Source organism: Dipteris shenzhenensis, chromosome 4, assembly GCF_047967505.1.
Source record: "Dipteris shenzhenensis isolate YYH24624 ecotype China chromosome 4, Dip_SZ_1.0, whole genome shotgun sequence".
Taxonomy (NCBI): Eukaryota; Viridiplantae; Streptophyta; class Polypodiopsida; order Gleicheniales; family Dipteridaceae; genus Dipteris; species Dipteris shenzhenensis.
The window spans coordinates 25,911,631-25,937,696 of record NC_141599.1 but is presented as its reverse complement, the minus strand read 5'-3'; the positions used below and the strand labels follow the sequence as shown (position 1 = coordinate 25,937,696).

The following is a 26,066-nucleotide window of genomic DNA, read 5'->3' as shown; positions in this document are numbered from 1 at the left end:
CTCTCCTTCCTGCCTCCTGGCTGCTTCATCCTCTCCTCCAGATCTCTCTCCTTCTGCTCCTCTTCTCCAGATCAGCTCCTTCTGCTCCAGATCTGTCCCATCTTACTCCAGATCTGTCCCCTTCTGCTCCTCTGCTACAGATCAGCTCCTCCTGCCCCAGATCAGCTCCTTTTCTTCATCATATTGCTATTCCAGATAGCCTGAAGGTTCCTTCCTCAGAGCATGCTGGTTTCAGCCATTTCCTAGGGCAGCTCCAGCTCCCATCATCCTCGTCATCATTGAGCTACATGGAGGACTGCGTTACGCTCCCTCTGCTGCTATCTTTTCTACTGTCTCTCTACATGGAATCATCTTTCTGATTCACCTCAGCCACGGTCCTTCAGACACGACGGCTTGAGGTTCTTGTATTCAGTTTTTCATATTACCAACAGGCACTATGTTTTCTGAGTTCCGTTCTTCAGTTGTATCTGAGTATTGTCTATATTCTGATCGCTCCACTGCAAACCCTATGGTTTCTCTATCGTTTCTCTATACATGGTTGACCATGTTGCGAGGGAGGAATCTCTCGAAAGCTTATTGGGGTGAAGCCGTGAACATTGCCGTTCACATCATCAACAGAACCAAGACCAAGGCTGTTGATGACAAGACTCCATATGAATCTTACTATGGTAAGAAGCCCACAATATCTCATTTACGGGTTTTCGGTTCTAATGCATTTGTGCATGTGCATAAAGATGAGCGGATGAAGCTTGATTCCCATAGCCGAAGATGTATCTTTGTGGGATACAGTGAAGAATCCAATGCCTATCGCCTTTTTGACCCGGAAAAGAAGAAGATCCTTATCAGCAGCAGGGATGTGACCTTTAAGGAGTTCGAGCCACAGCCTACAGAAGAGGTTCTTGAACTTTCGGCATTACCCCTACCCAAGGTCACCATCCAAGAGGTGGAGCCGATTGAAGATCCCAAGGAGGAGGAGGAGCATGCCATTCTAGAGCCAGCTCCCAAGGCAACTCCATCAAAGGCACCTCCATCAGAGAAGAAGCTACCTCAATGGTATTTGAAGACTTGAGCAGACTCACGGGTCACGGACATTCCTGAGAGCGGTTCCGGAGTGCGGCGGTCTCAACGAAACATGAAGACTCCCTCCGTGAACTACGCTTTGGTGGCTCAGCTTGCGGACCCCGTTCCTTCCAGGAAGCGAAGGATATTCCAGAATGGCAGGAAGCCATGCAGGCAGAGATGGATGCCATTTTGAAAAATGACACTTGGGATTTAGTGCCCGAACTAACCAAACGGAAGGTCATTGGGACTAAATGGGTGTACAAGCTTTAGTTCAAGTCAAATGGGAGCTTGGACAAGTACAAAGCAAGAGTGGTGGTGAAAGGCTAAGCACAGTCATAAGGACTTGACTTTGACGAGACCTTCGCCCCCACAGCTAGGATGGTGACTATTCGGACAGTCATTGCCTTGGCTGCTCATCACAGTTGGCCTATTTTTCATATGGATGTCAAGTCTGCATTTTTGATTGGTACCCTGGAGGAGGAGGTATATGTGGCACAGCCACCAGGATTTCAGATTCCAGGATCCCCATCAAAAGTTTGCAAACTGAAGAAGGCCTTATACGGGCTGAAACAGGCCCCCAGAGCTTGGTACCAGCGGATAGATGTTTTCTTTCAAAAGATCGGCGGGCTTCAGCAGAGTCCATCAGAGGCAAATCTTTATCTCGACACAGAGGGGGATTTGCGGCTGGTATTGATTCTATATTTGGATGACCTCATCATTACTGGGGATCATACGAAGAAGATTGCTTAGGTCAAGAGACTTCTCATGGAGGAGTTCAAGATGACTGACTTAGGCATACTTCACTACTTTCTTGGGATTGAGGTGAAGCAGGGAAAGAGCAGTATCTTTATTTCATAGGAGAAATATTGCAGGGAACTACTCAAACGCTTTGAGATGGAAAATTGCAAAGCAGCAGTGACTCCCATGGAAACTGGTCTGAAGCTGAGTTGTGCGTGATCCATCTCAGCCGGTTGATTCATCACTGTATCGATGCTTGGTGGGGAGTTTGCTTTACCGCACCAATACTCGACCGGATGTTTCCTACGCAGTTGGATTGCTTTGTTAGTTCTCCGCCACACCCAAGAAGGCCCATTGGGACGCTGGTATGAGGGTGCTAAGGTACTTGAAGGGTACCTGCACCTACGGCATCACTTATACGAGAGGCATTGAGTTGGGAGGTTTCTGTGATAGTGACTGGGCAGGTGACATTGATATCCAGAGATCGACCTTTGGATATTGTTTCTTACTCTCAGAGCTGTGTCATGGCTGAGTAAGAAACAACCTACTGTCGCCCTTTCATCTACAGAGACGGAGTACAGGGCTGCCTGTACATCGGCATGTTAATCATTGTGGCTCAGGTGGATCTTGGAGGACATGAATGTGGCCCAAGAAGATGCGACTGTGGTTATGTGCGACAACCAGAGTTGCATAGCGATCGCCAACAACCCCGTGTTTCACGCACGGATGAAGCGCATCGAGGTCCACTACCACTTTGTTCGAGAACTCATCGACGAAGAAGTCATAGAGTTGATGTACTGCCTGACCAACGACGACATCTCAGATGTCTTCACGAAGGCGCTTCCTAGGGAGCAGATGGAACACCTCATTCGACGCATGGGGATCGGCTCACAGTTGTGCCATTGAGAGGGGGTGTTAGAAAAGTCAGTACCCCACTTGTGAGCCCCTGTTTTGAGGGGACAAGGGTGCTGGAGACTATAGGGGGGTAGGGGAAGCAAAAGGGCAGAGAACTTACCTGGCTGGAACCCGCGCAGCAAGGAAGAGTGGCGCGGCTTTCTAGGCGACTCATGGAGTAGATATTGGTGGGGCCTACGGACTGTATCAGCAGCCCATGTGCTGGGCACATGGGCCTATTTATAGGCTTGGCTAAAGTCGGCCAGTACAGCCTCAACGGTTGACCAGCCTGGTCGGTGGAGGGGCTCATGAAGTTGGTGCTGCAAGCAGGGGGCCGACCCCCCAGCACATGGGCCTATTTATAGGCTTGGCTAAAGTCGGCCAGTACAGCCTCAACGGTTGACCAGCCTGGTCGGTGGAGGGGCTCATAAAGTTGGTGCTGCAAGCAGGGGGCCGACCCCCTGCTGGTCAGTTTTCTTCAGCCCAGCAATGGGCCTATAAAAGGCCCCCTCTCCCCCCCTCATTTCTCATCACCTGCACAGACAAGCCTTGCACAGGCAAGCGCGCAGGGAGAGGTGTAGGCTCAGCATCTTGGACAGCTTCTGTTGGCTGTTGTACATGCTCATCTTTTGAGCTTTTGTCTGCCTACTATTGTGGAAGAATATGTCATGGGGGCGTGAAATTCTAAGTACTTTAATGTACTACAAAACCGTGACAACTTTGGTTTTAAAAGTCCAAGCATGGGCTTAATAATGTGTAATTAAACGCGGCATGGTGCCTATCACATAAGCGTAATTAATCCCTAGGCCCAAAGGCATTCCAAGGAATTAAAAGAGTGGTTGTTGGGAAATGATTGTACCTTCAGTGGCCCCCCTAGAGTTCCAGGTGGCTCTAGTGCCTTCTACATGCTCCTTTGCCATTCCTGGACCTTCCTGGGCCTTCTAAACTTCACATGTGTGGTTTTCTCTCTCATCTTCTCCCTTTGTTGAGATTTTGGACTGGTTTTTCAGCCTCCTTCAGCTGAATTCCGTTTTTCTTCATAACTCCTCACCCGTTTGGATTCCTCGACACCCGTTTGGCCCGATGGCTTCCCCTCTGCCTCCCCTTCGTAGTGATATGCTTTTCCCTTCGTGCGTTTGGTAGAACGGGCAGAGCTGAGCACTTCTTTTGCTGGTCGAATTTGCAAAAGTGGCCTTTTTGCTTCTACTGCCTCCTGGGCCTCTCCTCTTGCAAAGCTACAGCTTTTTGTTGAATTTCGAGTGGTTCCACGCGTTGGTTGACTAGTTTTTCTCAGTTTTGGAGGACTTTCCGGCGATGAAACTTTTCCAAAACCTTCTCAATGCATTCCTCTCTGAAGCACGCTTCTTTTGAGCCCAATAACTCCCATTTCTTTACGATAGAAGTGCTTCTTGTCGGATTTTTTAGTGGAATTCTTGCTGGTCGGCTCTTGTAAATGCTCTTTCTTTATGCTTTTGCACTCCTCTTTAGCTGAGAATGCAATTGGGCATTGGCTACTATGTCCTCTTGGCGATTGAGGACTTGGTTCGAGTTTTCAGGGCTTGGTGAGTTGTGATTTTGCTGCTCCAATTTCTTTTTGCCATAAGCTATTGGTTGGCCTCGTGTGCCGCCTCTTTCTTGGCTCACAGGTGCCCAGGCAGTGCTACATGAGTCATTCTTTGGTTGGGTACTTTGCTGATTTTATTTTGGAGCTTTGAAAAGCTTTGTGAATGCCATCTGGAAACCACTCAAAGAGAGTGCAGCTGGGGTGCAGTGTGATTGCATCTGGACAGCCAATGGAATTGCACTCGGAAAAGAGAATGCCTTTGGATTGAGCCTATGGGTTAAGTGCACTTATGTGATGGTGTTCTATGCTTGAAAGCCTTGCGAAGGCTTAGTGAATTGGGGCTGCGTGCTCAGTTGCAGGGAAGGTCTTCCAGATGCAACTTGTAATCATTTCACTATGAAATATAAAGAAATACCGAAAGGGGCGCCACAGTGTTTGGGGCCAATCGGGTGTACTTGTCTATGTTTGTTGAGCAGGGGCATTCTAGCCTCCATCCCTTTTTTAGTGGTTTTGTTTGTGAACAAATGGGTAAATGCCAAATGGTGATCATGCAATGGTTAATGGTTGTGATATATGCTTTGTGAGCTGTAAATAAGTGCTGAAGTGATTAAAGGTTTAGTTCCACTGCCCTCTGAGTGATTAGAGGCCGGTTTCACATAGATTTTGAGCAGTGTATATGGATGGATGCATGCCTCTCCTAGTCATATTTTGACTGTCTCTGTATACTATAGCTGCGGCTTTCTTGTATACTCTTTCATGCTATATTTCATGCTCACTTTTGTATTTTGGGGCAGCAAACTGTGGTTTGCTGTTTCAAGAGAGGGGTATGTCACGGGGGCGTGAAATTCTAAGTACTTTAATGTACTATAAGATCGTGACAACTTTGGTTTTAAAAGTCCAAGCATGGGCTTAATAATGTGTAATTAAACGCGGCATGGTGCCTAGCACATAAGCGTAATTAATCCCTAGGCCCAAAGGCATTCCAAGGAATTAAAAAAGTGGTTGTTGGGAAATGATGATGTGGCATTTTTAATGGGCCCCCTAGAGGGCCATGTACCTTCAGTGGCCCCCCTAGAGTTCCAGGTGGCTCTAGTGCCTTCTACATGCTCCTTTGCCATTCTTGGGCCTTCTAAACTTCACATGTGTGGTTTTCTCTCTCATCTTCTCCCTTTGTTAAGATTTTGGACTGGTTTTTCAGCCTCCTTCAGCTGAATTCCGTTTTTCTTCATAACTCCTCACCTGTTTGGATTCCTCGACTTTCGTTTGGTCCGATGGCTTCCCCTCTGCCTCCCCTTCGTAGTGATATGCTTTTCCCTCCGTGCGTTTGGTAGAACGGGCAGAGCTGAGCACTTCTTTTGCTGGTCGAATTTGCAGAAGTGGCTTTTTCTGGACCTTTTTGCTTCTACCGCCTCCTGGGCCTCTCCTCTTGCAAAGCTACAGCTTTTTGTTGAATTTCGAGTGGTTCCACGCGCTGGTTGACTGGTTTTTCTCAGTTTTGGAGGACTTTCCGACGATGAAACTTCTCCAATGTATTCCTCTCTTAAGCACGCTTCTTTTGAGCCCAAGAACTCTCATTTCTTCGCGACAGAAGTGCTTCTTTTCACATTTTTCAGTGGAATTCTTGCTGGTCGGCTCTTGTGAATGCTCTTTCTTCATGCTTTTGCACTCCTCTTTGGCTGAGAATGCAATTGGGTATTGGCTACTATGTCCTCTTGGCGATTGAGGACTTGGTTCGAGTTTTCAGGGCTTGGTGAGTTGTGATTTTGCTGCTCCAATTTCTTTTTGCCATAAGCTATTGGTTGGCCTCGTGTGCCGCCTCTTTCTTGGCTCACAGGTGCCCAGGCAGTGCTACATGAGTCATTCTTTGGTTGGGTACTTTGCTGATTTTATTTTGGAGCTTTGAGAAGCTTTGTGAATGCCATCTGGAAACCACTCAAAGAGAGTGCAGCAGGGGTGCATGTGATGGTGTTCTATGCTTAAAAGCCTTGCGAAGGCTTAGTGAATTGGGGCTGCGTGCTCAGTTGCAGGGAAGGTCTCCCAGATGCAACTTGTAATCATTTCACTGTGAAATATAAAGAAATACCGAAAGGGGCGTCACGGTGTTTGGGGCCAATCGGGTGCACTTGTCTATGTTTGTTGAGCAGGGGCATTCTAGCCTCCATCCCTTTTTCAGTGGTTTTGTTTGTGAACAAATGGGTAAATGCCAAATGGTGATCATGCAATGGTTAATGGTTGTGATATATGCTTTGTGAGCTGTAAATAAGTGCTGAAGTGATTAAAGGTTTAGTTCCACTGCCCTCTGAGTGATTAGAGGCCGGTTTCAGAATATATCTGAGTTTGTGCTATCTCTCTCTCCGTCTCTTTGAGTGTTGTATGAGCTAGATTGGGAGTGAGGTGTGAGTGATTCTATCCTCTATTTCCAACAGTCCCATCACTGCTCCAGCTTGAAGTCCTTCGACAACGTGCTCTCATGTTTGTCTTTGGGTGACAGGGCATCACTCTCTTCTTCAGTGCACCTGGGCTGCCCAAAGCACTGGGGTATTTCCAAGCTGATCAACAGCACTTTGCTGTTCTGGCACCCCTGTATAATAGCCAGCCTACATAAGTCCTACTTCCCCTGTTGTCTGGGTTAGCTTGATGTTGACTTTTTCTACAACCCTTCTAATTTCATTCACGTCTTTGCCATCTCTCCCTCACCTTACTTCCTATCCCCCATCCTTCTATCTCTATTCTTTCTACTCCCTTTTGCTATTCAATTCCCTTTCTACATCTGTCCCCTTCCCCATTATGGACAACTACTTCACCTTCAAGGTGAGCATGATACACCTATCACTCCTCTCTTTAATTTTATGTGGTTGGAGCAATTGGTTCTGAGCATGATAATGCCCAAGTGTTTCTTGTGATTTTGTTTTTTCTAGTAGTAGATCATAGGATAGAATCACTGCAAGAATAGTTCTGGTTGCTTTGAGTCCAATGTGATGATGTACAAGAGGTGTGGGAGCTTTGATTTGAATACGATGGAGGCTTGGTCATGTGCCTGAGAGCTCTTTTACAAGAACCTAGAGGCCTAAGCTGTAGGAACTCGGGTACTTGCTCGCCACAAGGCTATAGCCAGGAGACCACAGTGGACCACACGTGTCGACAGTTGCCAGTGACCTATCACAGGTTACATGCCATCACAGCAGCCTCACACATCCAAACATGCAGATTCCTGAATCACAGCAAGGCTGAAGGGAAAAATCGGTTGTATAGAAAGCCGATCCTTCTTGATCTATAGGAATTAGAGAAGGTTTTCAAACTGCGTATCATATGATCTATGGATTGGAAGAATTTTCTCTTGATATTTCAAGGAGTCATTTGTGTATTCTCTTCTGGACAAAATCCACAGATTCTTTTTGAATTTCAGGAGTTTTTCAAACTGCTTATCATACGATCTATGGATTGGAAGTGTCATCTTTTGATATTGAAAGGACTCAATTGTTATTTTCTTCAGGACAAAATTTATAGATTATTTTTGAAATTCAGGTGGCACACATTATAAAATACTAGATTCTTCCAAAACAAAAGAGCAGCAACCAGAGGAGGCTATGTATGACAACTCTTCTGAGAAGGCAAGGAACTAACTTTTTATAATCATAAATCTGTGACCATAAATCATAAATTGTTTCTGGCTTTTTGTGTTTGGTTGGCATTTGAACCACATCTTTTTTCCTTCTTGTTATGGCTGTGGTGTTGATAGGTAAAGCTCACTCAAAAGGATGCAAGGAACTTGAAGTCAAAGATTACTAAAGCGTGGCTAGATTTTTTCCGGCTTCCTCTTTCCCTAGTGACTTATGAAAAGGTTTGAATAGCACATAATTGTTGAGAAAGATGATATTATCAATAGCTCATGTTTCTATCTATTAACAATCTATTTTGGGAAAATTAATTCTTGAAGAACTAGAGTTTGTTCTGTAAAGACACAAATATGCATTACCTAGACATGCAGATAATGCTGACTTTCTCACTAGATTCATCATTGCACACTTAGCACGAAAATGAAAATCTCTCCCTCTTCCTCTCCATCTCCGTCTCTTCTTGCGTAGGGGGAGGATTGATAGGCCTGCTCTCAGTGGATCTCCCTCTTCTTCTTTGATGACCTCACACTGTTTCCTTGCAGGGCAGCCTCTTCATGAGGTCTTTTGAGAGTTGGGCCTTGGAACTATGTGGACATCCTCCCAACTATCCCCATAGTTTCTCAATTATAGTCATTTGCATTCGCCCTAGGAAGGGGGATGTGTTGAGTGCCTCAGGCAGCAAGTTGGCCTAGGTGTTTTGTTTACAGGGCGGTCTGTGCAAAGTTCTGATTAGATTTTTAGGGATCAGATGATGTCTTTTATGAGACGTTGGCTGGGACACACAGGACACACAATGTGGATCACGTATAGGGATAATGTGAAGTACAGGGATAATGTGAAGGGCCAATGACGTTCTTCCCTGTCATGCCCGTTATGGGCAGATTGTTGATTGCCGCGAGAGTGGATGGTGCCCTATTCTTAGGCTTCATCGAAGGCAACTACTGACCCCTAGCTACCTGATTGGGTGTCTCTTATCCAGATTTACTGACTTGGGCCCACACATTTAGGTGTGTCGTCTGTGATGCCCCTTTTAAGGCAGTGGATGATTGGGCTTAATCGCCCTACCTCCCCATGGGTTGGACTATAGCGAGTTGGGACATGCATGCCTTCCAACGACTGTAGCAAGTTCTTGTTGGGCGATCAGTGGATGTTTTGATGCTTTAGGAGCACATAATCTCATCTATGGACATCAAGAAACGTAGCTGTTAACCAACCATACACATCAGCAATCCTGAGGCGTTGATTGTGTGAAAATGACGAGGAAACTGGATGCCACCCAACATGTCTTCAGAGAACCCACCTCACTGCCTAGGGAATCTCTGGAAATAGGGGTTACAACGAGGTTGGGGGATTATACGTCGAGGGAATGCATTGCTCTGTGAATACATAAAAGTCTCGTGCAAGCCAAGCCTTGAGGAAACGCACCCGCCTCTCGACGGTCAGCCTAGATCCCGATGCCCTGCGCTCCCAAATGGCGCGCAGGGTATAGATGATGTCTTGCCAAATGGCGACTAAGGTAGCTGTGGGGAAACCTCATGGCCTTGCATCACCAAGCTGCAACATGCGACACAGATGCTCCAAGTAGTGATGTTGGGCACCATCTCCCAAACACTAGTTCTGGGGAGGAAACAAGGCATTTTGGAGAAGGGGAAGCTGCATTCTGTACCTCTATCTGGAAGAGTATCTGTCTCTGGATCCTATAAGATGAGGTGACAATGTAGATGGAGAAGGCGTGGCCCTCCTTTGTCAACTAGGCTGCCATACCCAGGTAAAATTCTGCCTGCAGCCTGTCCGTCTGAGCCATTATCCAAAGGCCCCCTGCCAAATCCTCTGTGCTGCAGGGTACCTCTAGAGATAGTGAGGGATCGTCTCAAGGTTTCCTTCCATGCAACGGTGGCACCTCCCATCAACACGCATCTGTTCCAACGATTGGCCAATGGGTAAACCCCCATGGCCAACCCTCCAAAAGAAGTAATTAATCTTTCGTGGCCAGCGGCTAGCCTATAAGCGTGACCGAAATCTAGAAATGACCTTGGGGGCACCTGTTGCTTAGTCCAGTGCTGCTCTTTTGAAGGAGTCCAGGTAGCTACCTTGAACTAGGTGACGACCGATGCGTGAGGTACAAGAGAAAAAGGGCAACTCCTCACAGCCCTACTCTAGATGCCCAAAACCACTTGCCAGGATCCCACTATACCTCCTGAAGGGTCTGATCCTCTCACTACCGATGGCATCATTGTGACCCATCCTACAACCGGTGCTGGGTCTATGGTCCACTCCTTGCCCAAGCGGCCCACAACTCAAATCCTCTTCTAGTCAAGCAAGTCTAGGGTCCCATCCATCTCCTAAGCTCCATCAAACACTAGCGTTGAATCCTCAGGGGCACCCCTATTTTGGAGAACTGTCCATACGAACGCGGGGGGTTGAGGGTCTGTGTAGCTTGACTCTCCAAGACTCAGGGATGGTGGAGTCTATCTCTAGCATGTGTGTGCTTGCCCCGCTAGGTGGGAGAGGGCTCTTGCACGTGCCTCTGCCTCAGTGGGAAGACACCTTGAAGGCCCAAAAGGACTAGTCGGGCCAATGTCCCAGTGCACCCAGCCGATGTGCATTCCGCTGCCCTACCATGAGGCCATCCTGATCCCGAACCTCTAGGTTACAAAACGAGGGGCTAGCGCTCAAACTCTCGGCATCAGGAGCTGATCTAGATGAGTCCTCCTGATAGTTGTTGCTGCACCCTATTTAAAGTCCTCATCAGGTGAACCCTACCCAGTGAGAAGGGCCTTTGAGAATATCCATCAAGGAGATTACTGCCACTGACCACATGCACATGGGGTATTCCTGAGAAGCCCTCGGTGAAGTAAGGGCTTATAGGGCTTTGAGCCTGGAGTGAGCCCGCACACTACAAGGTTGCCCAAGAGGGCTCTGCTGTGCACGCCCGGGTCAATGATGCCAAGTCCTCCCTTTGCCTGGGGCAAGATCACCGTCTGTCAGGTCCCTTGGCTCTAGTGTTTCTCATGCCATTTGATCTCGCACAAGAGTTGCGTACTGAGCGCCTGATCTGTCCCATGTTCCTATGTGAAAACACCATCATGAGGCTATGTATTAGGCCGGGTCCAAAAGAAAGGGCCCGCCCTGTTAGGGAGAGTCGAGCTCCAATATAAAAGCTTGCGCCGCACACTCTCTAGCATGGGGGTGATGTACTACTCCACCAAACTGTTAATGCCCACCTTGCAACATAAGTCGCAAGATCCAATGAAAGCCAAGAGAAGCTCCCCAAGTCCACAAAATCCTTAAACTCTCAGTTGTTGGAAGAAAACCGAACTGATTTGGCCAAGTTGTTCCTAGCCCTAGATGCTTGATAATACAGGTTCGAGGCACCTTGGACTCCCTCTAGGCTGTCTATCGTGCTATCCACAAAAATTGCCCTGTCGTATACAATCTCCAAATCTAGAAGCTTGTTCTCTTGGTGGATTGGTAAATACATCTTTGTGAGGCTAGTCGATTGAGCGCACAGAAAGTAACCCAAGGCCTCTGCACGAAGAGGAAAATAAATGGAGCTAGAGGGTCGCCTTGACGCACTGAGTGTGAGAGAGAGAAGGCCTCCCATATGTGTTTCCCGATAAGCGTTTGACTGGCACTCCCCATGTACATGGTGACAACTCCCTGGATTAGTGCTCTGAGAAACCCATCCTTCTCAGGCCACTCCATCTTGTCATAAGCCTTCTTGAAATCTAAAAGGGCTGCGATAGGCCAAGACTCCTCCCGCGCCCAATCCACGGCCTCTCAAAAGGTGAAGATGTTGAGGATGCTGTGCTCTTGGACAAACCTGTTTGCTTGTCGTGGATAATGTTAGCAAGATGGGGACATAACCACAAGCTCAAGACCTTGGCTAAACTCTTAAAAGGCGGTGTCCAAAAGGGTGATCGGGTGCCATTGGCGGATATTAGATCTTTCTCCCCCTTTCAGGAACAAGCAAATCCAGCCTCGAAGCGTATCGGAATCAAAGATCTCCTAAAAGGCCAACTGCAGGGGAGCATGAATGCACTCCCAAAAGTACCTGAAGAAAGTCGTGGTTAGGCCATCCTCTCCTTGGCCCTTCTAAGGGGGGGCTTTGAGGGCCTCCTCAAGCTCCTCATGTGTGAATGAGGCATCCACTGTTTGCTCATGCCTTGCAAGACCACGAGAGGGGTGTGAGCCCCCGCGTATTCTTAGTGTGGGGACCTGTGGGGTCTTCAACCATTGACGATAGAAGGGCATGGTCAGCTCTAGAATTGTCAGAGGTTCTGAGAGGATTTGCCCACTCTTGTCCGGTAGTCGCTGGAGGTGGGTCTTGTAGACCGTGGGCCAATGCTATGAAAGAATTACCTAGTCATCCTATCCCCTTGCTGGACCCAGTGTGCCTTGGAGGAGTATTGCTAGCTCATGAGTTCTACTTGGAGGCCCTCTTGATCCTTGGCTGTCATTTTGTAAAATTTCTCAATGGCCTCTTTTAGACAAATTGGGTTGAAGAGTGGTATTGGTATTGCGCGGGATGTCTTCTAGGATGGGCACAAATTGGTGAGGAACGTCGTAGATTGTGTCTGTATAAGCTTTCAAAAGTCTAGGGTCCTTGATAGGACTAAAGGCAAAATGGGCATTGAGGCCTTTTTGTTGAAGAGCATGAGGTAATTTCCCCTTCCGAAGATGAAGATGGAAGTGGATTATGGAGGGACTGAGCTCCCCTCCAACCTAGCCTCAGCCACCAAATCTAGACAGACATCGAACCGTGTGAAGTGGACGTCGATTGATGGGACTACTTGTTCGCATGAAGATCTTCGTGATGCAAACTACAGCTCCATCAGCTTTGTCCCAGAAAGGTTGGCTGATGAAAGAAATTTTCGTTTCCCAAGCTTCACTTAGAACAAGGAACTCTTCTCACATCTGAATTTCCCACCCCACCTTGGACAGAAAGAGTTCTACAATGGAGGAGCAACTCTCGGAGCGCCGATGGCACGGAGGACAGCGAGCTCCAACCAGGAGTAGAAATACTTGGGAAGAAGGCAGAGGAACCTCAGATAAGACTACACGGTCCTTGTACTCGGGCGTGGTTTAAGAGTTCAAGGGAGGTCTTTTTACCCTCCCATTCGGACACAATTATCCTTGCATTGCTAGTGGAGACTAGAGGGTCAGACGAGACGCCTCAGGAAATAGAGACTTCCTCTTCTCCTACTACAGAGCAGACAATCTTGAGGGAAACCTAATACTCGCGCTCTCAGAGCGGTCAGAAGAAAATGCTGAACAAGAGAGGCGCTAAAACAGATACTGAAGCCCAAGTAAAATCTCAAGTCCCATCGGAACAAAAAGTGGTGCAGGACAACGGCTCCTCTGCCACTAATTCCGGAAGAAGCCCCTCTGGAGCAAGAAACCCAGGGAAACGATGAGAAGCCAGCCGGGAGCCTCAACTGGATGCAGAATAGATTACTCCATTAATGGAACCAATCCAGGAGGATCGCCAAACGTTCCGGGTTGCCCTCAATCACACCAGTAGACACACAAGCATTTCAATAGACGGGCAAAGACTCTTGGGATGAAGAGAGGTCATTTGCGGTAATTATGCCCCTCTTGCAGCAAATAATGCCTATGAGTCATTGATTGATCAAGAGACAGAGAGGTGGATTCAAGAAAATGCCATGGATGAAGATGAATTCAGAGCAGGATGGTCAAAGGAGTTTGAAAAGGAGATCAATCAATCATGAGTGCTTTTGATGTAGGGGAGTCAGAAGAAGAACTGCTAGGACAGTCACAAAGAGTATAGAAAGATTTTACAGTGCAAGGCAAGCCACATGCCATTGTACAAAATAAGAGGAGAATTTCCCAAGTCAAAGGACAAGGAGCCCCTCATACAAGCCCTCCCCCAAAGGCTGAAAAGGGGAAAAACATGAATGGTCAGTAAACCTATTTCATTCCTCAAGCTTAATGTGTGTGGGCTCACTGACTCATAAAGGAGTCAGGAACTAAGCAGATGGCTAAAGGAGAATTCCCTCTCCCCAACCTTCTTAGCTATTCAAGAGGTAAAGGTAATTGGCTCTAGATTGGAGAACATACTGAAATTCATTGGTAAAAGAAGAACGTGGTTCTACTCCGCTCACGAGGAAGGTAGGGGTGGTATTGCCTTGGGTGTACTTTCTCTTCACCAAGCCAACATTAGGTAAGATACCAATCAAAGGTGGATTTCTTTAATTACAGCAACAGAAACATATTCTTCACAATTGCATCTGTTTATGCTCCTACTGGGGTACAGTCCAGAAAGCTTACGTGGCAATCTGTCCAGGAGCTGGACTGCAACTGTGTGATACTAGGTGATTTTAACATGGTTGAAATGGGTGAAGACAGATGGCTACAGAAAGGCTCAATATTAAGGGGTTTAGAATTTTTCTGTTGGGAGGAACTTAAAGAAAGTCATGCTGGGGTTTTCACTTGGTGTAATCGACAGATTGGAGAGTTCAGAAGGGAAGCCAAACTAGACAGTCTATATCTCCCAAGCCATCCTAGATCTTCTATTCATATTGCCCAGAAACGCCGTTTTTGGGCCACCGAAACGGAACGGTGTTTTTGTGACGTTTCCAAAAACGGAAACGGCGTTTCCGGGGGGCAGTTTTTGCACCAAATTTTTTTACTTACTGCGCGGCGCCATTTCCTGCTGCTCCGCTCCCGCGTGCTGCTCCTTAACCCTCGCAGCCCTCTCACAGCTCACCCTCTCAGCCCTCACCTCTCTCTCCTCTCCGCCCTCTCACCCCACTCTCAGGCTCTCCTCTCCTCCTTGCTCTCCTCTCCAAAGTGGGTACTACTCCCGTTGAAGTGGCTGCAGTGTCTTCTTTACCCGAGTCCCTCTCTCTCTCTCTCTCATCAGCCCTACATCCATTGTTCACGCTCAACCCTCTGTCCATCATTCAGCCCTACGTCCATTGTTCTCTCTCTCTCTCTCTCTCTCTCTCTCTCTCTCTCTCTCTCATCAGAGCCCTCCGTCGATCAGCCCTCCGTTCTCTCTCTCTCTCTGTTCTCTCCGTCGATCAGCCCTCTGTTTTCTTGGTCTTGAATTTGCTCCATCTCACTCCGTCGATCAGCCCTCCGTCGATCAGCCATCTCTCTCCGTTCTCTCCGTCAATCAGCCCTCCGTTTGTCCGTCGTTCACGCTCAACCCTCTGTCCATCATTCAGCCCTACGTCCATTGTTCGACGTTCAATTACTCTCTCTCTCTCTCCCATCGCTCCTCGCTAGCCGTCACTCTCCCTACGCTCTCCCGCTGGCCCCCGCTCTCCCTACGCTCTCGCTAGCCATCGCTCCCGTATGCTCTCCCGCTAGCCAGCGCTCTCCTATGCTCTCCCGCTAGCCTCTCAGCCTACGCTCCCCTACGCTCTCCCGCTAGCCTCTCAGCCCACGCCAGCCTACTCTCTCTCCCGCTTGCCTCTCTACACGCAGCCTACGCCCCCCCTACACGCCTACGCCATCGCTCAGCCTCCGCTCAGCTTGGTTAGACTAACTCTAGTTAGACTAACTCTAGGTAGTCTGGTTAGTGTAACCCAATAGTCACTCACCCAGTTACTCCACCCCCTCTCCCCCAAAAAAAAAAAAAAAAAGGGGGGGTGTCACCTGTCATTTTCTGTCTGTCAGAGACAATCTGTACCTGTCAGAAAACAACAGAAAAATCAGAGAAAATCCTCCATTCCCCTCCACATTCACCCATTCTCCTCTGCCCCAACCTACAGCCCCACCTTTTGTCCCCTCCATTGAGTTCTCCCGCTTCTCGCCTTTTTTCATCCCCTTAGGGGTACCTCCCGTCATGGGGGGGGGCTCATGCTCCCGCTCCTGCACTAAGACCTGCACCGAACATGGGTCAGTCAAACGAAATGGGGAAAGGTGGCAAAGATATGGATAAAGCCACCAAGAAAGATGACAACAAAGCCAAGAAACAAAAACAGTTGAAACTCGAGGATGTGAACACACGCTACAACCGTAGTGGACTCGGAGTTGACAACAAAGCAAAGGCAGGGTCCACCTCTGCCTCAGCTTCAGTTCCAGCTTCAGTCTCAACTTCGATCTCAGCTACATCCTCATCCTCAGCTTCAGCGCCAGTCTCAGTGTCAGCTCCAGTTCCAGTTTCAGCTCCACTTCCGTCCACAGCCTCTACAGTTACAGCTACTGGCTTTGATATACCCCTACCCATGACATTGATTGCTCCACCCTCCCCTAAGATAGATGGGTTGTCACTGACACCATCTCTTTCATCTCTCCCTTCCTCTCTCGCTACAGTTCTCTCTTCGATTATGACACCTACTTTGGAATGGTCATACACTGTTCCGCACTACTCGACCTTTTTCTCCCCTCTGCCTCTCAGTCAGCCCACGTTCCCACACCCTACTGGGATCGCCTTCTCCAAGCCACTATCATCTCCATACCGCATCCATCTCACCCAATCAATGTCACCCAGCCTCCAGTCTCATCCTCACACTTTCGTGCCACGGTCCTTTCAGTTTCCGCCAGAGCACGAACGAGTTGACCCATCAGAGGCTTGGGAGAACTTGCTGATGGAGGTTCATAGCATCCGAGAGCTCGAGAGGGAGTTGTCACGCTTCGCACAGGAGCAGACACGCTTCACCCAGGAGTAGGCGCGTCTCATACAGGAGCAGTATCAGGCTATCCAAGACCAGGCTGATCTTATTCATGGGCTTAGACAGGAGATCTCGCAGCTCCGACAGGTCACTGCTATACGTACAGTCCTAGGGAGCACCCTAGTTGTGGAGGCACAGATTGCCAGCATTCAATCTGCCATCGAGGAGAGTCCAGATGGGTCGACGTAGCCAAACGAGAATCTGCAAGGGTAACCGTTTCGGTTACCCTCCTGGAGCAGCAGGAGAGAGCCAGCAAGGCTCTCAACATCAGAGTACGTGGGATCCCACGCACTGAGGCTACATCGATGGCAAATGCGACGGCCTTCGTGGCCAATACTCTAGGGGCGACTAAGCACAGGATTGAGAGAGCATGGCGGGTTGGAAGGGACACCAACTGAGAGCAGCCCCTTATCATACGGTTCCATGACGCTCAGGCACGACTTTTGGTTTTACGTCGTAGGTTAGCCTTACGAGACCAGCCAGCGATCTCCATGGATGAGGACCTCACTTCACTACAGGTTGAGGAGAGGCGCTTTCTGTTGCAACAGCGGGATCAGGCCCGCAAGGTGGGGAAGTGGGGAGTAGTACGAGATGGACGACACTAGGGGGGGGATAAAGGATGCTGTAATGAAACTTCATAATGGCCGAGTGAAGGATCATGAGGGACTATGCACCGAGTTCATTGCATATGGGATTAACCTCCTAGCCCCGATCTTAGCAAAGCTATTCAATGAAGCTGTTTGCTTGGGGTTTCCATGCACCTGGACCATTAACACTATCTCACCCATTCACAGGGCAGGGGATCCCATGAGCCCGGAGAACTACAGGACCATTATGATTGGACATGTCATGTCCAAGATTTATGCATCAGTACTTGATTCTGAGGTCAGCAGATTTGCGGAGTGTCGAGGACTTAGAGCAGCAGGACAGGCCCGTTTCAGGTTGAATCATGGGATCATGGACTACATTCTCGCGCTCAGATGTATCATCGAGGAGGAAAGGGCACGGAAGCAGAGGGTTTATTGTTGCTTTGTGGATTTCCGCAAGGCATTTGACATGGTTCCAAGAGGCCGCCTCATACGACGCCTACAGAATTTGGGTTACGACCAAGAGATCATTTGGGCTGTCATGGCACTTTATGAGCGAGTTTCAGTCAGAGTTTAGACAGGATCTGGATGGACAGACGAGATCATGAGCACTATCGGGGTCAAACAAGGGTGTCCATTATCACCTACCTTGTTTCGCCTCTACATTGACGAGCTTGAGACAGTGATGCAGACACAGGGGGGTAGGTTGCTCTCTCGCGGGCACGTTGATCTAGATACTGCTTTACGCAAATGACGTGGCTCTCTTGTCTTCCTCAGCAGAGGGGCTCCAAAGACACCTTGACGCACTACAGTCCTTTTGTGAGTCTCATGATTTGAAGGTCAACCTGGGTAAAACCAAGCTTATGATCTTCAATACGTCTCAAACCGTCATGCGCCAGGAGGAGTTCGCATTTGATGGGTCCCCTGTTGAGGTAGTTTCATCATACACTTATCTTGGGGTCGTCTTTTTGGACCCATCTTCACTATGAGACCCGCGATGCATGCACATCTGAGCAGAGGATATGCTTCATTGGCTAGACTAGAGAGGCAGTGCTTCCGCTCTCACTTTCAGGATCCACAGACCAAAGGATTGCTTTTTGACTCCTTGGTTCGCCTAGCAAGGATGTATGGCAGTCCATGCTGGGGGCTAGACTTGTCGAATACAGAGTGGGCTAGGGTGGAGCGGCTACAGGTTCTCATGTTATCACACATGATCCGTGGTAAGCCATCCGTTCCTCACCAGATCATTCGGACGGAGTTTGGGTCACCCCCATTACAGCTAGATGCTACATTTCAAGTCATCACATACCTATACCGAGTCAGGGAGTATGGGGATTACACCTCTAGGCGTAGCAGGATACCATGGCTAGCACTGTCCTCTTCTATGGCACTTGCAGCAGGGGGAGACCAGAATTGCTAGTATGCATGCACAGAGAGATGGTTTGAGGGGCTAGGGCTCCACATGAACAGACTACCTCCATTCCAGTACAACATGGATGCTCCGTTCTCTTCCTTCCTATCACACGAGGTCAACCAGGTTATTCGTGAGGACCTACTACAGCTACACACATTCCAGACTTGGTTGGGCTCGAGTGATCTTCCAGTGAAGCTGGGCTTCTACAGAGATCACTTCTTAGAGATCACAGCGGAGGGTTTCATTGATCCACCAAGATACACGCAGATTCACCTACCCTACTCGCTGCGGATCTCTCTTGGGCAGTTTCGGGCCTCTTCACATAGACTTCGTATTGAGAGCGGCAGAGCAAAGCAGAGCGGTTACTCAGGGAGAGGCGCATATGCACACTGTGTGACATGCAGGAGGTTGAGACAGAGGAGCATTTCATCTTCAGGTGTCCTGTTTACTATGAGATCCGAGGGCGTTTCTACTGCCTCTTCAGAGATAGTTATGGGGTTTTGGCCCGTCTCCTCTCCTGCCCAGACCAGCGTTGTTTGGCTGGTTTCATTCATGAGGTGCTTAGACACCGCGAGAGGATACTCCGAGCACGGAGACAGGAGCAGACTTCTTCCTCGACTGATATCTCTCAGAGCTCTATCACGGAGTTCTTTCAGCCAGATCACATAGACCCCCACGAGACGAGACCTCGACATGACCGTGACCCGGAGCTTGTCACCCGACAGCTCAGACAAAGGGTTGACGAGATTTGAGGCATTTATCCCCAAAGGCACTGTCAATCTGTCCTTGCTCTTGTGACTGTGTTTGCATCTGTTTTGGCCCCTTGTTTAGGTATTCGTTGAATTGGCACAGAAACTCAAGGAAAATCATGTTCATGTGCTGAAGATGAATGCCAATATCGATAACAAATAGTAGCAGATGCTACTGGAAATAATCAAGTACAACTGTGCCTCAACTTGAGATATGGAACAGATTTCCTTGACTTAATTGCTCAGGCAAAGCCTCCACATCACGCTGCTCCAAATTTTTGAAGACAGAAGAGAATCAAAGTGAGAAGGCAGAATGGATGTAGTAGAACCAAAAAAAACATGGCAATATACCCAAGTGCCTTCACAAGGAAAGGTAAGTTTCCAAGCATTGAAACCCCATATTAAAGACTTGCAGGAAAGTTTTTCACTTGATGAATACCACTTTGGGGATTCAAGTAGCCTGTCAGGGACGAAAATCCTCTGGCTGCTGCCACTATGTACAGCAAAGTCAAACAGAGCCACATCTTGGATGTTTTCCTTGAATGCTTGCATGAAGCAAGAGAGAAGAAGAAGGTGGGAGCTCTGCTATGCATGATGACATCCCATATAGATGGTGCTTGGATGCAGAGCATGTGTGGGAACAATGATAGGATATGGGTCTAGGAAGAGATGTATTGCTTTCTCTCTTTCTTTCTGTCTATGCTAGTTCCACTGCAAGCATGTTCGTAATGTCAAACCTTTTATTGAACAGCTGGTTTATGAATTTTGATGGTGTGTTCTTGATTTCATAGACCTTCTGGGTTTCAAGACATGTCTGAAAATTGTTTTTTCTTAGCTTCAAACTGGTTGCATAACCCAAAAAAAAAAGAAAAAGGAAATAATAATAATAATAATAATAATTATATGTGTGTGTGTGTAAATATAAATATAAATATAAAACAAGCAGAGTTGGACTATGACAAGTGCCCAGATAAGCACATGAAAATTTTGTGCCTGTGTTTAGTTTTCCTCTTTATTATTTAGATTGTGTTTACCAAGTCTACTTTGTATGCTTATCTGTATACAGGTCCTGGCACAGCTAGACAAGACAGTAATTCCCAACCTTACAAATCCTATTCTTCTCAGGTATGGCCTTGTAGCTTAGGATATTTTAAATTCTTTGGAGAAATGTCTACTCAAAGCATGGGACCCTCAACCAATGAGGCGGTTTAGCTTAGGATAGTTTAAATTCTTTGTAAAGTGTCTAGAGGACTTTGATGACCTTACTTTTCATGTGCTCATCCAGTGACTTCCTCACCAATTCTTACAATAAAGGGGGTGTAATAAGTGTCATGGCTCTGAGTGGTCTCTTTGTACTTATCACTCAACATGGGCTGGAATACCCTGGGTTCTACAACAAATTGTATGCATTGTTGGAGCCCTCAATTTTTGTGGCTAAATATCGAGCTCGCTTCTTTGAGGTATGGCTGGTTGCTTTAAAGTTGCACTCTCATGAAGTTACGTATCCTGTGGCTTACCTTAGTTGAATGGCATAGCTCATCTGAGATCCATGTGAAAAAATCCATTTTTCATGTAACTTCCTTGACATGTGAATTTTCTTGCAGTTGTTGGATGTATGCTTGAAGTCCCAACTTTTGCCATCATATTTGGCTGCTGCTTTTGCTAAAAAGCTTGGTCGAATGGCACTTATATCTCCACCTGGTGGTGTACTTATTGTTATTGCAATTGTGCATAATCTGCTTCGGCGCCATCCTTCCATCAACTGCCTAGTACATCAGGTAAGCTGCTCAATATGGTGCCAATAAGTACGTGCATATTCAGTTAAAATTCTATTGACGTAATGCAGATCATTAAGTAAGTTAGATTAATCGGTGAATTACCAGGTCTACTCTCACAATGTGTAGCATGCATGTGAGTGATGAGGGCTCAGAGAGCCTCAGTAGGTGCAAGTTGCAACTGCTGCCCTTCACAGGAAAAGTGTTACAACTATTGGTGAAGGCTGAGAGCCTTCCTGTAGGGAGGAGTGGAAAGAGGCAAACAACTTTTCTTTACTGGACACTCTTGCTTTAAATCCTCATTGAATTGTGGAGGCTTGAAGCTGAAGGTACAGTGAGAAGAGATAGTGTAGGTACGAAGGAGTCGAAGTAGAACAGCCGTCACGTCAAAGTCTTAGATAGATGAAAACCACACAAGTACAAAGTACTTGTACCTAGACCTAGGACTAAGTGTCCTAGGTGCCACATAGGACTAAGTGTCCTATGTGGCCTAAAAGGCACTAACACTATAAGTGCCTACACTTATGCCTACAAGGCACATATAATGGCCTATAGGGCATCACTAGAACCATCAGAAGATGGCCTACAAACCCCCCTCCATGGGATGGGCTGAAGTACTCTGGAAACGTCTCAGAATACCTGGTAGTTTCTGGTCATGGTGGCACATGTTCATCTGTGGGAAGATAGGACAACTCTATGTCTCCTGCTGACAACCGCGCCTGAACATAATGATAGTGAACTTCAATATGCTTGGTACGCGCATGAAACACTGGGTTACGCGCAATGGCCAAAGCACTCTGGCTGTCAGTGTAGACAATAGTGGAGGATGTCTGGCAAATACCAAGATCTGTAAGTAACTGTCGAAGCCAAACACACTCTACTGTAGCGGTGAAAGCTGCCCTGTACTCAGCCTCACAGCTAGACGTGGCAACTGTCGGTTGCTTCTTGGTGAGCCAAGAAATACATGAATTGCCAAGCAAAAAACAATTGCTAGTATGTGACACTCTGGTGTCGGAACATCCTGCCCAGTCACTATCCGTGTAAGCATGCATGGTAAGTGAACCCTGATCACCATAGAAGAGGGCTAAATCTTGAGTGCCTCTGAGATATCTGAAGACTCTCTTCACTGCCTGCCAATGCTGTGACCTGGGCATGTGCATGAATCTGCTGAGCTGAGATACTGCATACTGCAAGTCAGGTCTGGTGTGACATAAATAAATAAGGCATCCAACAGCCTGCTGATAAAGAGTGATATCACATGGTGGGCTCCCATCATGAGCTGAGAATTTGAAGCCAGGGTCCAGTGGAGTAGAGATTGGCTTGCAATCCTCAAACTGAAAACGATCAAGGAGCTGTCCAATATACTTGGACTGAGATATCATGATACCCCCCTCAACATGAGCAACCTGAATGCCCAAATAATAATAGAGTTGTCCCATGTCTGACATGTCAAAAATCTGCTGCAAATCAGCCTTGAAAGCTGCAATTTGCTGAGTATCTGGGCCCGTTATGAGCATATCATCCACATATAAAATCAGCACTAAAAAATCAGATCCACTCCCACGGACATAAAGAGTGGGTTCTGTGGGACTATTCTGAAAACCAAGGGATAGTAAGTGTGCATGAATTTTGGCATACCATGCCCTGGGTGCCTGCTTCAAACCATAAAGGGATTTTCTAAGCCGGCATACCTTATTTTTAGAATTAACAACCTCAAAGCCAGGAGGTTGTGTGACATAGACTTCTTCCTGTAGATCCCCATGAAGAAAAGCGGTCTTGATGTCAAGTTGGTGCACTTGCCAATGATGATGGGCTGCAATGGCAATGACACATCGAATGGTAGTAATCCTAGATGTGGGAGCAAATGTCTCCTCAAAGTCAATGCCTTGTTGTTGGGCATACCCTTTTGCAACAAGACGGTGTATCGATCTATGCTGCCATCAGATTTCCTTTTTAATTTGTAGACCCACCGCGTTCCAATGGCATGCTTGCCAAGTGGGAGATCTACTAATTCCCATGTGTCATTTTTGGCAATAGATTGTAACTCAGCTTTCATTGCATCCATCCACTCTTTGCTGTCAAAAACATCTTTATGGCACAAAGGCTCTTCATTGCAAGCTGTAGCAAGGAGTGCAAACTCAAGAAAGTGACCATGCTGTCTATTCCCTGATCTTGTCCGGGCAGCAAAAGGCTGATCTTGTTTGCTGTCCCTCAATGTATCAAGAAGCCATCTGGGAACTTGCCTGTGCTGTCTATTGACACAGCTTTCTTCAATGACTGCATCATGAGTAGTGGGATCATTTTGTGCTGGAAGAGAAACCTACAAATCAGCATGAGGTTGAGGCTGATTATTGCTTAGTGGAGGGCCTGCAGGAGGCTCATGTTGCTGCTCAAAATCCTCTTCTGATGATGGCAGAGGTAACCAAGATTTAAAGGCATCAAACATGTCAACATCTGGCTTTGCTTTGCAGTCCACAAGAGGAGAAGCTGAATGTTCAGCAAAGATCACATCTCTACTGACAATAATCTTCCCAGTATTTGGTTGATATAACCTATACCCTTTGCTCTCCTGGCTGTAACCAATGAATATGCATTTGATTGCCTTATCATCAAGCTTATGTCTTAGCTGAGATGGTACATGAACATATGCAAGAGACCCAAAAACTTTCATGTGTGAAAGTGAAGGCTTCCTGCCTTTCCATGCTTCATAAGGTGTAATAGTCTTCAATGCCCGTGTAGGTGATCTATTCAGCACATAGTTGGCACACATTACTGCATCAAGCCAAAATTTATTGGGCAAAGACTTGGCCTTAAGCATGCATCTGGCCATCTCCATTGTGGACTTGTTTTTCCTTTCAGAAACAGGATTCTGCTGAGGAGTGTAAGGAGTAATGCATGAGTGAATAATGCCCCGTGAGGATAGAAATGCATCAAACTCCTTTGACATATACTCACCCCCCCTATCTGTGTTGAGGGTGACAAGCTTGTTTCCTGATTCATTCTCAACCATATTCAGCCATCTCTGAAAGCATAAGAAAACTTCAGATTTGGCCTTTAAAGGATATACCCAGCAATACCTTGTGAAATCATCAATGAGAGTCATGAAATACTTGTATCCTCCAATGGCATTTGTCCTGGGCCACAGAGATCACTGTGTACTAGCTACAATTTCCTTTGTGAGAGTTTTGGACAATTCTTTTGAAAAGGAAATCGATGCATTTTACCCAAAAGACAACCCTCACACACATGTTTGGAAACTGTGTGAGTCTGAGGTACATCATTTGCCATCTGCTGTGAATGTAGCTTTGCAAGAGCTCTATAATTGAGATGGCCCATTCTCTCATGCCAAAGATGAGTTTCAGCAAGTTGTGAATTTGAAATAGCCAATGCTTCAATAGAAAGTGCAGCTGGATGATGATCAAGGTGATAAAGCCCCTTTTGCAAAGTGCCAGTGAGAACTATGGCATTGTCATCACGAAGATCATATACTAGGCATCTGTAGCCATCAAAAATTACTATGAAACCTGAAGTAGCAATTGCTGAAATTGAAATCAAGTTGACTTCAATACCGGGCACAAAAAGGACATTTGTTAGAGTGACAGGATGGCTGGAAATGGATGTGAGCTGCACATCTCCAACTCCTTTTACAGCATATGAAGCATTATTAGCACATGTAACAGTCCCCCCTCGAGGTGCATCAGCTAGAGAATGAAACAACTGTCTGCAAGATGTGACATGCTTGGAAGCACCACTATCAAAGTACCAGGACTGAGCATCATTAGCAGTAAAGAGTGCATCAGCTTTGGAGGGATCAAATGAGCAATGGACAGCCCATGCCCAATCATCCTGAAGAGCATGTGCATGTGAAGCATCTGCTGGCTCATGGGATTCAATAGCATGTGAGGCATTAACTGTCAATCCTGCTTTCTTTTTCTCCGAAGCAATGCGCTTCCTGCATTCTGAAATGTCATGTCCAGGCTTGCGACAATAGTTGCATCTTTTCTTCTTTGCCTTATCTGCTGTATTTTTAGATGCATGGGAGGAATTGCAGCTGCTATTCACAGAGGAATTGCAGCTGCTATGCGCAGTTTTTGGCTTGTCCATAGGCTTGGAAGCCTTGCCTCTTCCTGTCTGCTGTGAAGGGAATAATGGCTTGTCTGTTAGCTCTACTTTGCTCTTCCTGCAAAAGCAAAGTAACTAGCTGATCAAAAGAATAGAGGTCAGGATTACCCATGGCCACTAATCGAAGGGTTGTAGCAAACCCTTGATATGTATCTGGCAGTCCATTCAATGTGGTACTGACAAGCTGTGAATTTGGCACCACCTCATCAATGTTGGCAAGCTGTTCCATGAGGTCCTTGACCTTTGTCAAGTATGCATCCATTGACTCACCTTCATTCATATTGACTTCCTGTAATTGCCTTCTCAAATATGCAACACGAGCTTCATTGCGAATCTGATAGAGAGAAGCCAATTTGTCCCAAGCATCCTTTGCTGTCCTGGAAGACCGGATGTGTGGAATAATGATTCTCTTGCATGATAAAGCAATGCATGAATGTGCATTTGCATCTCTTGCATCCCATCTTGACTGTTCTTGAGTTGGAAGAGCAGCAGCAGGAGTGCTAGAGAAAGAGGCATCAGGAGGAGTACCCCCTGCAGAAGGACCAATAGTAGAGGCAACCACTGTAGCATTGGCTGGCCTCAGATCAGCCCCAGAAACAATATTCCACAAATGCTTTGCAACAAGAATATGTTTCATGAGATAAGACCACATCGGATAGTTGGTGCCATCCAACTTATCATCTTCACGAAGAACTCCAAATAAACCTTGATTGTTCCCAGCCATAGCAAATGTGATACCCTGAAAAAGACCTGAAAACCCAAAAGCCTCAAGGCTATCACTGCAAAAAGCTGGCTGTCCCAAAAATGACAGCAAATATCTGCAAATTTCAGACCCAAATCAAAGGGCAAATGCAAATCTGACCCAAATGTGACTGTGACAGGCAATGTTCACTGCAAAA

At 47.0% G+C, this 26,066-nt stretch overlaps 1 protein-coding gene across 2 annotated transcripts in view; it reads left to right on the top strand.

The window, feature by feature from the left end:
• EMB2762 (CCAAT-binding factor) overlaps positions 1-26,066 on the top strand; it is a 69,138-nt gene that overhangs the window by 18,189 nt on the left and 24,883 nt on the right. For both annotated transcript variants that reach the window (XM_087374017.1, XM_087374016.1), the window contains exons 7-11: positions 7,784-7,869; positions 7,998-8,099; positions 20,337-20,395; positions 20,556-20,730; positions 20,875-21,048. In XM_087374017.1, the coding sequence (XP_087230143.1) occupies positions 7,784-7,869; positions 7,998-8,099; positions 20,337-20,395; positions 20,556-20,730; positions 20,875-21,048 (596 nt within the window). The remainder of the gene's footprint in view (positions 1-7,783; positions 7,870-7,997; positions 8,100-20,336; positions 20,396-20,555; positions 20,731-20,874; positions 21,049-26,066) is intronic.